Source organism: Solanum pennellii, chromosome 5, assembly GCF_001406875.1.
Source record: "Solanum pennellii chromosome 5, SPENNV200".
NCBI lineage: Eukaryota > Viridiplantae > Streptophyta > Magnoliopsida > Solanales > Solanaceae > Solanum > Solanum pennellii.
The window spans coordinates 8,076,672-8,091,259 of record NC_028641.1 but is presented as its reverse complement, the minus strand read 5'-3'; the positions used below and the strand labels follow the sequence as shown (position 1 = coordinate 8,091,259).

The window sequence follows — 14,588 nt, the reverse complement described above, 5'->3', positions numbered from 1 at the left end:
GATGGTAGCATTGGTGGTGATTTTGATGACAAGGGTGGTTAGTGGTGACTTTGATGACAAAGATTGTTAGTGGTGGTGACTTATGAGTGTGAAAAGAATGATGATGAATATCATCTACACAAGAATATCTCTTAATGATAATAAAACTCAGTTCTAGATCTTAATGATTAAGACCTATCAAACTCATTAAGTGATTGAACTCTTAATAAAAACGAATGCACTGAATGATCTAATGTTAGAACCATTCAGATTCAAACTTTCATCAGCAAACAAATGAGGTCTTACTCAAAATACAAGACTCTTGAAAATTATATTCATCTTCTGTCTTAAAATAAGTGATATTTTTAGCTTACACATATTCATTAAGAGAAATTACTTATTCCTACATAAAATAAATTTTTACTGATTTATCCTTGATAAATATCTCTAAAAAATGTAATTCATTGATATTTTTCTTGGTTTTGTAAGCTTTAATTTATTTAAATAACGGTAAGATTAAAAAAATATCATTAATATCTTCTTTGTGTATATAAAATATCACTTATTTTGATATAAATAAAGTACGTGAAAAAAAAAATCCAAGTTGTCTTAGATGCTAAGTTACATGTTATAAAAATCGAAGTAGAAGGAAAGCCCAAAAGTCCATGTTCCTAGAATCTTGCTTACGTTTCTACCTCCTTACATCAACAACAACAACAACATATATATATATATANTTCCTTTCATGTTCATGAACCATTATAGATAATGACAAATGAATATAAAAAGAATTAAAATTAGAACTAATAAATTTCTAAGTATGTCTCTTAACTAAAAGCATGGTAATTAAAAAGAAATCTATAATTTTTCCATAGTTTATGAATAGTTTGTTCCAAAGTTTTGATGAATTCTTATTGTAAGTCATAATGATTAGCTAAGACTCCCGATAAGTCTATCGATCAAAAACTGCAAATAATTTGCTAGGACAATGTACTAAATATATTCTTGGTGATCCATGACTTGTGGCAAATTTATTCATAAGAAACTCTTAGTAATCTGTCAAAACAATTTGTATTAAACTCTTGATGATCTTCATGAGTTGAATCAATTTGAACTTTATTTTACACTAAGAGTTTGCAATCAAGTTCTAATCAAATCTATTTTCTCATAGCTTATTTAAAACTTGGTAGTGACATGAAAATACTCTCTCGGTCCACTTTTATTTGTCATATTACGCTTACGAAAGTCAATTTGATTAATTTTTAAAGTTAAATTAGATTATTTTAAATAAGAAAAAATAGATATTCAAAAACTACACAAAAAGTACTATACATTGCAATTTTTTGCATATCAATATGATGACAAAATATATTCTAAAATGCTAGTCAAAATTTTTAAAATTTGACTCTAAAAATGGAAAAGTGTGACGATTAATATTGAACGAAGGTAGTAGCATATTTTAGCAAACTTTCCTATAATGGTTGGTATTAATGTCTAATAATGGTGTTAATAGTTGGTAGTGTTGATAGTGATAGCTGAGAATATATTGTGGTTGACGATGTGTTGATGGTAATTAGTGGTTGTGCTAGTTGTGATTCTGGAGGTAATTGGTAGTAAGAATTGCCAATAGTGGTGGTGATGTGATGGTGATAGTGATTGTGGTGGCAGTGGCAGCGACAGAGTATAATTATAAGTGAATATTATCGGTGTAATAGCAATATACAATATTGATTGACAAAAATGATGATTGTGATGGTAGATATGATTGCGGTACTGGAACAGTTGGCAAAAGTGATGATGGTTGACAATAGTAATGGTGGTTGTGACAATGACCAATGATTGTGGATAAAATGGTGATAAAAACTATCCATAAAAAATATATTTAATGATATTAAGACTTTGTTCAAACTATCATGACTTGTTGAATTAATGATTTATGAGTCTTCTATCCAAAACCAGTCATTCATCATTCGTCATTCGAAGTCCAGAGCAATAATTTGTGGTTGGTTTACCATAGATATGCCAACCTGGTCAGTTGGTCACGACCAAATCCGTGTCATGGGGATGAACCGGACCTCACTATCTACTATAGCAGATTTCATCGTCAGTTTCGTGCACAGGGCTAATGTGAAGTCGAGCAAAAAAGTCGTCGATTTTTACCTTTTTAAGATACTTTATCCTAAAAATCATTACGGAGTTATATAATTAATGGACCTAAACGTGTAGGAAATTAATTTTTTCATAATTAAACCCTCTCATTCATTCCTAAATTTCTACTCGAAAGAACTTCAAGAAACTCCAAAGTTATGATAATAGTTATATCTTAAAAATTAAGTCTAATGGTTTCATAATGACTTTTTAATAGCTTTTTAATCATTTTTTGATGAATTCATGGAAATGATTATTTTATGAACCCTAGAATTATGAACTATGATTTTCCCCTATATACATTTTATGGGGTTATCATATGTCTACTTGATCAAAATATTATGATATGATATATGTTTCTCTTGAATGTAAAATTATTATATATGAATTGTAGTCGCATGTGTTGGGCTTTGTGGAGGCTTGTGAGCCGGCCCGACCCATTACTGAAACCCTAGGTTAACCATTTGGCTTTCCTATAAATATGATCCTTGTATTTGTAATTCCAGAGTAGCACAAGTGAAATAAAATCCTCCTGTTACAGTCGTGGAGTAGGGAAACCGAACCACGTTAAATTCTTGTGTGTCCCGTTTGTGTTCCGTTTCTCTTTTCTCTAGATTATTTGTGTGTGTTGTGTGTTTAATTCCCAACAATTGGTATCAGAGCGAGGTTTCAACAACATTGTAACACAAACTGTGAGAAATTGTCACCTAGGGTTCTTGTGTGAAGAACTGTGTGCAGGGAGGAGTAGCCGCCGTTACCGTGTGGGTAACCTCAAGCAGCAGCCGGCTAGGAGAACCGCGCAGGGTGCGAACAGCCGTCGTCCGTGTGCTGTCCGTCGCGCCGTTCCGGTGGCCGCCGCGTCGAGGAGCCTCAGATCCAGCCGCGAGCGTCCAGATCGTGAGCATCGTCCAAATCGCCGCCCGCTGTCTGTAGACGCCGTTAAGGGAATTGCCGAAGTCCTTTGAGATGGCAGAAGATGGGAAGTTCCGAATTGAGAAGTTCGATGGTACAGATTTCAGTTGGTGGAAGATGCAGATTGAAGATTTGCTGGTTCAGAAAGATTTGGACGTAGTGTTGGGTGACAAGCAAGGAAAATTGTCTGATGCAGAGTGGGCAGTTTTGGATCGGAAAGCTATGTCAGTTATCCGACTCTCGTTGACCAAGAATGTTGCGTTCAACATTCTTAAGGAGAAGACAGCGAAAGGCATCTTGGAAGCCTTGTCTAACATGTACGAGAAGCCATCTGCAGCAAACAAAATTTTTCTGATTAGAGAGTTGGTGAACACAAAGATGAAGGAAGGCAGTTCAGTTACCGAGCACATCAACTCATTGAATTCGATCTTAGCCAGACTTTTGTCAGTTGGCATTAAGTTCGATGATGAAGTTCAAGCTTTACTACTGTTATCATCATTGCCTGACAGTTGGTCCGGAACGGTTACAGCAGTTGCCAGTTCAGTGGGACCTAATGGATTCACCTTTGAGAAGATTCGTGATCTCGTTCTTGGCGAGGATGTCAGAAGAAGGAGTTCTGGAGAATCATCAGGTGATATGCTAAACGTCGTCAGAGGCAGAGGAAATAACAGAGGTAGTGGGAGCAGGAACCGAAGAAGGAGTCAGTCAAAGGCTCGGGATGGCTCAGGTGTAACATGTTGGAACTGCAAGGAGGTGGGGCATTTCAGGAATCAATGCCAGAAAGACAAACAAGTCAACATTGCAGAAGACAGCGTCAACGAGGATTTGTTTATCTGTTGCGCGGAGAGCAATGTGGATTCCTGGGTCATGGATTCTGGTGCTTCTTTTCACGCTACCCACAGCAGTGAAGCATTGCAGAATCTGGTTATTGGAGACTTTGGAAAGGTAAGGCTTGCAGACGATAGAGCTCTTGATGTTACGGGCATGGGTGACATGGTGCTGAAGACGCCAGTCGGTTTCTGGACCTTGAAGGATGTCAGAGTTGTTCCAAGCTTGACGAAAAGTTTGATTTCTGTTAGGCAGTTGGATGAACAGGGACATCATGTGAAGTTCGGAAATGGGCAGTGGAAGGTCGTGAGGGGCAATCTTGTCATGGCTCGTGGAACAAAAAGAGGATCGTTGTATATTGTCGGATTACCGTCTGAGGGAGTGACCGTCCCAGTTCAGAAGAAAAACAAAGTCCGGTTCACAGAATCTCGTGGGCAGAAGAAGGTTGTCTTTGCAAGAAAGAAACCCAGAGCCACAGGTCAGATTCAGGATGAACGAGCAAGGAAAGGTTCAGGAAGACCAGTCAGAGGCGTTCGTGGCAGTGGGAGCACCGGCCGTGCTTCAGCCAAGGCTCCTAGAAGACAGTGGGTCAAGAGAACCAGTATTCCAGCTGTTGATACGTCTCCAGAAAATTTCTTGCTGAGTATGGAGAGTGTTTGTTCTCAGGGAGTTCTAGGATCCGGCAGTTCGTGTCTCAAGTGGGAGCCGGTAGGGACCGAGGACGAGTCAAGGGCAGTTTCAGCCGTGACTGATGTGTTGAAGCTTCGGGGAGCTTCAACGGGCCTTTCAGTTGACTGATGAGAAGGCCGCTGTAGCAGGAGAGAGTTGAAAAAGATTACTAGACATACAAGTGTTCTAAGTGGATGACAGTTGAAATTCTTCAAGCCTCCAAGTGGGAGATTGTTGGGCTTTGTGGAGGCTTGTGAGCCGGCCCGACCCATTACTGAAACCCTAGGTTAACCATTTGGCTTTCCTATAAATATGATCCTTGTATTTGTAATTCCAGAGTAGCACAAGTGAAATAAAATCCTCCTGTTACAGTCGTGGAGTAGGGAAACCGAACCACGTTAAATTCTTGTGTGTCCCGTTTGTGTTCTGTTTCTGTTTTCTCTAGATTATTTGTGTGTGTTGTGTGTTTAATTCCCAACAGCATGACGTAATATTATGAATGAAGTTTATGAAATGTGGTCCTTGAATGTTATGAATATGAGCCTTCGAGCTAACCCATGATAACATAAGCTTAATGGAGTTAAATATTTAACTGATAAGACATAAACCTAAATGGTAATTTCTGAATTATGTTTATTGACATAGGTCAAGGATCATACCATTGATTCGGGCTACTCCTTTTATGTACCTAATATTGGAAAATTATGGATCCACATGATATGAACACATAGTCTCATACCTAGCAAGGTATGTGATTACTTAACGGATTAGATAGAAATTAAACGGCATGTGTTCATATGGCGGTTTATGTCTTTTACACTATTAGACGCTCATAATGAACTAAAATATGATAGAGTAATTTAAAAGACTTCATTTCTTAACCTTATATAATACTATTATGACTATGTTAGCTGTTTCTAGTAATCTTATATGCCTATTACTATGTTATAGTTCATTTCATCATTTTACATATAGTACTATTGCAAATGTACTTACGTCCCTTTTGTCGAGGCGCTGCATCTTTTTACTGATGCAAGAATTGATCTACAAACGCGTTATCAGATCGCTCACTAAGTTTCATATCTTCTGTTATTAATGAGCCCCTCTCTATTTTCATGGGGCTTAGTCTATATCTTTTCCATACTTTCTGTTTATATAGTTATGATATATTTCAGGGTCTTGTTCTCGTAGATAGTACTCAATTATGTTTAGAGGTGTCATAATATTTCAGTATGGGTCTTACGTTCATTTAACGGCGATTTAAATTCCTTGACTTATATTTTATGCAAAGCATTTTATTTTACAAAACTTAATTCTATCAATACTTTAAAAAAAACTAATCTATGGAAAAAAAATATTTTTTAATGTTTTGAAATAAATTAAAATATTTTTTTATTTTTTTAAAAAAGCTTAAATAATTTATCATTACTAACACAAAATTATGACTCTTTGATTTTGAAAATCTAAGTGATATTTTATTTTTAAAGACATTGAGCCGCCCTTGCCTTAATATGAGTGTTGTATTGAAACTTAAACTCTATTAATATAACAATCCTAAGTATAATAGTAATTCCCATCCTCCAAGGTAAAATTACTAGTAGTGTAAAGAAATAGCCACAAGGTAACAAAAGAGAGGTGACGTGCCAAAAGCAACTAGCTAGCGTAGTTTGAGGGTACACAGCAATGATGGATATGCAATGTGTGGGTGTCACAAATATATATAAGCAAAGGCCATCCAAGCCTCTAGCTTTGCCTTTAACACCTCATCATCCTCCCTTCGGTTCCCTTTATATATATATATATGAATAAAAATTTCTCTCTTTGTTGAAAATTGAATTTCTTTCAAGAAACAACATCCCATCAAATCACCTATTTTTCTGCTTATATTGTTATCCAAAAAAGTAAAAATAAAAGTGAAAAAAAAATTGATCAGTCTTTTTGATCTGATACCCACTTGGTTACTCATCTTGTTTGATCAAAATTTTCTTGAAAAATTCATATGGGTTTTGAGGAATCTTTGGGGCTCTTTCTCATGTAATAATTTTATGTTTTTTTCTTTTTTATTGGATCTTTTTTGATGATCAAAATGTACAGACTTTAAGAGTTACCCATCAAAATTCTCACTTGTGTGTTGATTTTGATGATGAATTGAACTTGTAGCTAGGATCATCTGATGATCTTTAGACCTTTAGCATAATAAAGATTGAAACTTTATTATGACAGATTGATGGATGATCAATTTTGTTCTGTGGGGTGGGGTGGGGTGGGGTGGAATAGGAATATCCTCTGTTGAAGAATTGGTATTTTGGTATCCTTGACGTTACAGTTATCTTTGGCTTTTTGTATCTGCAACCCTTGAGTTGGGTTTTCTTGTAGAATTTGTCTTTGTTGCTTGTTGCTGTAAATTACTGTTTTTTCTTGACTTTTTATGGTTTTGAATGCAAGTCCACCAATTTGTTGAGTGATGATGATTTTCTATTGTTTGTAGGTCTGAGGCTTGAAATTTTTGTGATCAGCTTCTAATTTAAGGTAAAACTTCAAGATTCTTGAATTGGTACTTGTTAAAAATGGAAACTTTTTGGTCGATGATTGTTGGGATGTGTTCAGAGAGTAATTTGGTTTTTCTATGTATGTGCATTTTTGGGTTTTTTTTTATAGTGATTTAGAAATCCTCCCATTGCTTAATTTGGGCACTGCAGAAGCTAGCAGTGCCCATGGACGCCTCGACGAGTGGAACCTCGAGTGTTCAATACCATAACATTGCAGAACAACCTATTGCTGCTACTATTGTAAACTCAACATTTCAAAGACAAGTGAGGCACTGTTTTGGGAATGCGACTCCTGGTGAATTCCCATTGTCAGCTAACCCGTCTATCGTTCTTCATGTGCTTACTGGATGTAATTTAGATCCACAGGACCTTGCAACTCTAGAGGCAAGTGTTTCTTTACTTGGTGTTGTATATATTATGTCATTTATTTGGCTTAGAATTGATGGTGCTGCTCATTTCCTTTATAATGTGTTTTGCAGGCTACTTGCTCATTCTTTCGGCAGCCTGCAAACTTTGCACCCGATAATGAGCTCTCCTTAGCGGAGTTGGCAGCTCTTGATATGTGCCGAAAAAGAGCTATATTTAAGCCAATGACTCAGGAGCAATGTCATGATCTGAAGCAAAAATGTGGGGGCTCCTGGAAGCTTGTTCTAAGATTCCTGCTAGCTGGGGAAGCATGTTCCAGGCGGGAAAAATCACATGCAGTAGCTGGCCCTGGTCATAGTATTGCTGTGAGTTCAAAAGGAGTAGTGTACTCTTTCGGGTCTAACAGCTCAGGGCAGCTTGGAAATGGAACCACAGAAGAGGAATGGCGGCCTCACCCGATTAGGTTCCTAATTTTCGATATATATACCTCAAGTTGTATGGCTAAGTGAATTGAGAAACGCAGGGAGTTTAATAGAAGCTTTCTATTTTCCAGATCACTTCAAGGCGTTCGTGTTATTCAGGCAGCTGTAGGGGCTGGCAGGACTATGCTGATCAGTGACACTGGGAAGGTGTATGCATTTGGGAAAGAATCATTTGGCGAAGCTGAGTATGGTGTCCAAGGAAGTAAAGTAGTGACAACTCCTCAGCTGGTTGAATCTTTAAAAGACATCTTTGTTGTACAAGCTGCAATTGGGAATTTCTTCACTGCTGTATTATCAAGAGAAGGAAGGGTTTATACATTCTCTTGGGGAAATGAAACTAAACTTGGTCATCAAACTGAGCAAGCTGATCTGGAACCCCGTCCATTATTAGGCGCATTAGAGAATATTCCAGTGGTACAAATTGCAGCAGGATATTGCTACCTTCTTGCTCTGGCTTGTCAACCTAGTGGCATGTAAGTCATCTTTTAGAAAGTGTGTTACCAAATTACGCTGATATACACATGTTGATCACTCAATGTGCGACCTTAGCGAGCTATTATTTCAAATACTCTTACAAGAATCTGAATGTTTTCTCCTTAAGCATCATATTATGAGTACCATATCAATAAATGATTTCTTTGACGTGTTTTTTTTTTGGCCAACATCAGGTCTGTATATTCTGTTGGTTGTGGATTGGGTGGAAAGCTTGGCCATGGAACACGAACTGATGAAAAAGTCCCGAGGTTAATTGAACAATTTCAGACTTTGAATATTCAGCCTGCAGTTGTTGCAGCTGGGGCTTGGCATGCTGCTGTTGTTGGGAAAGATGGAAGGGTCTGTACATGGGGTTGGGGCCGTTATGGGTGCTTGGGTCACGGTAATGAAGATTGTGAATCAGCTCCTAAGGTAGTGGAAGCACTAAGCAACGTAAAGGCTGTTTATGTTGCTACAGGGGACTATACAACTTTTGTTGTTTCTGATGACGGAAATGTTTATTCATTTGGTTGTGGAGAATCCTCTAGTCTAGGACATAATACTGCTGCTGCTGAAGCACAGGTTTGGCCTTCTCATAATATTGTTTTCTCGTCCACAATGAGATGCGGGATATAGTTTTAGAAGTCTGTTTGCCTTGCTTACTCACTGTTTACGGAATGACCCTTTGAAATTTCAGGGTAACAGGCACTCAAATGTTTTATTCCCTGAGGTTGTAACAACATTGAAGCAGCTGAATGAAAGAGTGGTGCAAATAAGTCTGACTAATTCAATATACTGGAATGCCCACACATTTGCATTGACAGAATCTGGTAAGCTATATGCATTTGGCGCGGGCGATAAGGGACAGCTAGGTGTGGAGCTCAGTGTCAACCAAACCGAAAGGGCAATACCAGAGCGGGTTGACATTGATCTCAGTTAAACATAGGCCATTATTATTCCTGCTCTTTCACATATTTATGCATTGCTAGTTTATCGTTCTCATTAACCTCATCATGCATTATATCTGCTGTTCAATTTCCATCTGTAAATAGAAAACAAAACGATTGTGAAGAAGCATAGGTTTTTAGGATCTGCACAAGTTTAACCTCCTAAGAATTTGTTGGCTCTTGGCCACAAGCAAGTAAATAGTTGATACAATTTGTTAAGGTTGATTTTTCACTTATTTGCTCCTCATTTTAACCTTTCGATTCTATCTTATTCTGGTAGATTGACAAAACATAGTTACATGTATGTTCTAATGACTCATTCTGAACTCACGGACTTTAGATCCTAAGTTCGCCTCCAATACACACTACAATCACTTGGATTATGCTGTAGATGTGTCGACATTGGCTTCGACGATTGAGAGGGTTGGGTTTGGAATGCTAGAGCAAATTTGTGAATTTATTTAGTAAGAAGGAGATTTTAACCATTTGAAGTTTTTGTGCTCTTCTTTTGGGATGTATCTTGTTTTTCTAATTGTTCTCCTCTTGTTTGATTTTTTTTTCTTTTGTTGCATTTTCGAGTTGGTACGGAGGATGGGATAAATAAAGATATCTCTTTCACGATGAGACTATTTAATCCCACCTTATTATGGGATAGTTATATCACCATTTTAGTACATATGGTGGGATAAAATGGTCCTAGAATTAGCTAATATCTCTCATCAAACATGGAAAAATTTAATTACAAAATGTATTCTTTTATTAAGTATCAAACAATCTATTCATGTTTTATTATGTCCTCAGAGGTGAATTCGTGATTTAAAATTGATGGATTCAACCCATAGCATCCGTAACACTAAATTATTGGTTATACTTTAACAATTATGAGTTTATATTAATGCTTGTTGATAATTTTATGAGTTTTTTTTAATAAAAAAATTATGTTCTGCTTTGGAAGCATTGGATCTACCCTTGTATGCATGATGAACTTTGAAGTGGTAAATAAACGGTTTGACTATAGGTTCAAAGTATGAAATTTTTTGAGTTTTTTAAGTAGTCATTTTGGAAATTTGAAGTTATGTTTGGACATGCTTAAAGACCCAAAAATTGGTCTAAGCTAGTTTTGGTAACTTTAAAATTTTGAACTTTTGAATAATTAATTTTATGGTCAAACAAAGTATTTGAAGATAGATTTTCAAAATTTAGTGAAGTGGAATTTATCAAGAGAAAATATAGTTCAAACTTTAAATTTCAATTGAGACAAAAGAGGTGAGGCGATTTCTGTTGGTATACCCTCTCTTAAATTATGTGATACATTGTTTTTTCGTTATTTTTCAAAAGAAATGACTGAATTCCTTATTTGATGATATACACAATAACACTATCAATATTTTATATCTTTTTTAGTTAGCATCGAAAATAAATAGAAAAATTGTATGAAATAGCAAACATTTAATTCATATTAAATGCAATAACTATGGTTTACTTTATTTTGGATTCGTAACTACTGTTCCACGAAAGCTATATTTGTATAAGGATATTTACAAATCAAAGCAGAATTTTCATTTTTTTCTCTCCCAATTACACAATTTTTTCCTAAATTCTCTCGTACAAATTAGTTTCCTCTCAACCAAATTGTTTTTGAATTTTGAATTTACGTTCTTTTCTCTTCCCATTTACACAATTTTCTCCTAAATTCTCTCACCCATATTAGTTTCCTTTCACCAACATTATTTTTGAACTTTGAATTGTCGTCATTACCATCTCGATTGTGCTATTAAAATTTCAGTACCTTCAAAAACATGTTGAAATCAACTTTTTTTTTCTTTGTATTTTGTATAATATTTTTAATTTTTTTCATGAATTTTCATATACATATACATATTCAACTAATACAAACTATTATTTATATTATATACATATTACACATATACATATCTATACAACTGAAAAGCACAACAAAAAGAACATATACTTATACAAATTACAACTAATACTACTTTCGTACCCCCCTAGCCTATACCCAAAATCCCTGAAACACACCTTATCTTTGATGAGGTCCTATTACCCCCTCCAACTTTTTTTTAAGTAATTAATTACCACTTTCGTGCCTACGTGGCAATATACGTGAATTCACCTATGTAGGGCACGTGAGTGAAGATTTTGGCTAACAATGACCAATAAAAGTTAGCCACGTGTCAAAGTAATTTGAAAAAAATTCAAAAATAAATATTAATGTTTCTCTCTAAAGCAGTTGTCTTCCTCTTTTGAAAAAAAAAACCCCATTTTCATGGTTCTTCATTTTTAAAGAAGCTCCATCCATTATCATTCAAGTTAAATAAATCCTTGATTTGAAAAGGTAAAGTAAAATTTAATATATTCTTTACATCTTTTTATGTCGATTATTAATTCTTATTTTTTTTGAAATGTTTATAAAGTTAGGGTTATGACAAAATCCGAGTTGAATAAGTTGTGTATGGATGAGAACGATTCAATGTTTAACGCGGAAGTGCAATTCAAGCATGAAATCTTACTGCAAATGCAGACGTCTTGGTCAAATCGCAATCCCAGAAGACGATTTTGGTCTTGTCCTCACTATGAGGCCACAAACTGTAATTTCTTTAGATGGAGAGACACGGAGAGAGTTGATGAAAGATCTCGTTTTATTCTTCCAAAATTGGTGAATAGGATTAACGAGTTAGAAAAAAATTATGAGCGTGTGAAGATGCAACTGGAACAACTTGATAATTCCAACATTGAACAATCAAAACTAGAGAAAATTTCTTTGGATGAAGGTGAAAATCTTCGAAATCGTTATGAAAATCTGAACATCAATTCAAAGGAGAAGGTTGACAACGTAAAAGAAATGGGTGAATTGAAAGACTAGAAGAAGATGAAAGAGATGAAAATGAAGAAAACAAATAAAGGCTGTTGTTTGGCAAATTCCTTTGTTGTGTGATGATTTGTTTTGTTGTTGTATTTGTTAGTTTTCTAACCCAAGTTGGTAGGTATAAGGATCATATGAAATTGCCATAATTTTTTGTGGTAATGAAACCTTTATTTGCTCTATTGTAATGTAAAAATTGAATTTGTTTGTGTTTGAAACTGTCTTAGTTCTCTATTTGCCATGTTGATATGTTTGTGTTGGAAGTTGTAAAATGAAGTAAAGCAAGAGGTATTAATCATTCTTAAGAGCAAATTTTAAGTACAAAGTTGATTGTAAAAGTGTCGAGAATTAGTCACAGCGCATAGGTGCCCAGAATTTCATTGCTTAAGAGCAAATTTTCAGTACAAAATCTAAATGTGCCAAAAATTATACAAGTCACAACGCATACGCAAAACAAAGTTTTCACATTGCATAAGTACCCATAATTTCAGTACTATAACAAAAAATAGGAATATTTAGTTTTTCTTCAAACATGAAACAAAATAGTACTTATAGTGGCCACCAAAAAAGTACTGATAAAACACCATTGATATCAACATTATAGTTTCCATGGGTGTGGAGATTGTGAAGAGGAGGAAGCATTTGGGTTTGAAAGCCTTGATTGATCTCTAATCTGCTGGAGCCTTTTAGTTGTGATTGCCTGATTTCCTTTCCACTTCAATTCACTTGTCGGTTTGAAACCAACATCCCCAGTTACAATACTTGATCTCAAAACTCTCTTTGGTCCGGCTAATATTGTGCTACTTGGTAGTCCAGGCTACAAAATTATTAGAGAACTAAGATTATTAGAGAACAAATGTGCAAGTTATTAGAGAACAAACAATATGAATGCATCGCAATACTTACATTGAAAGTTTTGAAACCATTTTTAGCTTAAAACACACCCATACCAGTGACTCTTGGCCTTTTAAATTGAGTTGTGTTTTAACACCCTTTTCTTTCCTGGTAGTAGCAGTTTCCTTTGGTGCAACATTTGTGTTCTGGTCTACACCCTCTGTTGTACTACCTTGAGAACATGTAAACCAATTTTCAAGTGGATGATTACTACCTTTTCCTGCACTTCCCAATCCCCTACCCCTTCCTCTACCACTCCTAGATCTTGATAATACATTGCACGTGCTTCATGTGTTGGTGTTCTTGAAGTTGTTGGAGGTGCAGTGGTTCTAGGAGAGGCCCTTGATGCACTTGCTGTAGCTCTTGTTGTTCTTGAAGTTGTTGGAGGTGCAATAGTTGTAGGTGAATCCCCTATTGCACTTGCATTTGCACTTGTGTTTTTAGGTCTGCCTCTCCCCCTTTTGGCAACAGGATCACTCTCAATGTTTGTTGATTTCTAATTAGAAAAAAAAATTATATTAGTAAGTTGATTACACTTTAAAAGTAAGTAACAAAATAGTAATGTACCTTTGGTCTTCCCCTTCCTTTTTTTGAACTTGATGGTTCTTCAACATTTGAAGTAGGGGTAGATCTCTGTTCCCCGGCAGTAGAACCAACTCCATCACTCCTTCGTAAATGACAACTTCTTTTATTGTAACCTTTAACATGGCAAAGACTACATGTCATAGTTAGTCCTGTTTTAGATAATTTACCAGACACCTTCTTTTCACCAACCTCTTTCCTTCTCAACTTTCTAGGTCTGCCTGGAATTTGTTTTATCTCTGGTGGATCAACAAGAGGATCTTTTGATTCTGGCCACATTGGCATGTTATTCATAGGTTGTATGAAATGTGAGTAAGTCATCAAGTACCTCTCTTTAGAGTAGCATGGATGAATGAAATCATGAGGGTCATATTGTTTATGCAACATTGCAGCTAAGGCATGTGCACATGGTATACCCTTCAACATTCAAGATCTACAACTACAATCTCTCTTTCTCAAACATACAGTGTGTTGTTTGTATCCATCCAAAACCTCATAGCCAGTTACTCCATTAAACTCAATGTTACATGCCATTGACTTATCAATATTTTGTTCTAGTACTTTCATTGCCATTGGAGAGAAATTGCTTATCCAAGAGTTTGGAAATTCACTTAACCTAGCTAACCTATTCATGACCTTAATTCTTATCTCTTCAAGCATAGAAATAATGGTTTTATGCCTTGCAGACAAAATCCAAGCATTAAAGCTTTCACACATATTATTATCTATTGCATCAGACTTGACTTCACAATTAAAATACACCTTACACCAATATTCTTTATCATAGTAAATTAGGTCATCCACTATACCTGTACCTCCAGTACCTAATTTAGACAACTCGTGCAGATTTTCTCTGAATTCAGCTTCAAAAGTA

General features: G+C 35.8%; 1 protein-coding gene and 2 pseudogenes across 1 annotated transcript; 2 read left to right on the top strand and 1 right to left on the bottom strand.

The window, feature by feature from the left end:
- The first annotated feature begins 6,281 nt into the window (after positions 1-6,281).
- On the top strand, positions 6,282-9,612 carry LOC107020539 (ultraviolet-B receptor UVR8). The gene is made up of 7 exons (XM_015220944.2): positions 6,282-6,570; positions 7,025-7,065; positions 7,195-7,469; positions 7,565-7,914; positions 8,005-8,406; positions 8,602-8,989; positions 9,105-9,612. Exons 3-7 carry the CDS (start codon positions 7,251-7,253, stop codon positions 9,345-9,347), a joined length of 1,602 nt encoding a protein of 533 aa, XP_015076430.1. The 5' UTR covers positions 6,282-6,570; positions 7,025-7,065; positions 7,195-7,250; the 3' UTR covers positions 9,348-9,612.
- Positions 9,613-11,776: 2,164 nt separating this feature from the next.
- Positions 11,777-12,447, top strand: LOC114077336 (annotated as a pseudogene).
- Positions 12,448-12,836: 389 nt separating this feature from the next.
- Positions 12,837-13,839, bottom strand: LOC107019262 (annotated as a pseudogene).
- Between the last annotated feature and the right edge of the window lie 749 nt (positions 13,840-14,588).

Coding starts and splice junctions, on each gene's coding strand:
- LOC107020539 (XM_015220944.2), top strand. CDS start 7,251: ATGGACGCCTCGACGAGTGGAACCTCGAGTGTTCAATACCATAACATT. Junction 7,915..8,004: donor TGGCGGCCTCACCCGATTAG/GTTCCTAATTTT, acceptor TCTATTTTCCAG/ATCACTTCAAGGCGTTCGTG. Junction 8,990..9,104: donor CTGCTGCTGCTGAAGCACAG/GTTTGGCCTTCT, acceptor TTGAAATTTCAG/GGTAACAGGCACTCAAATGT.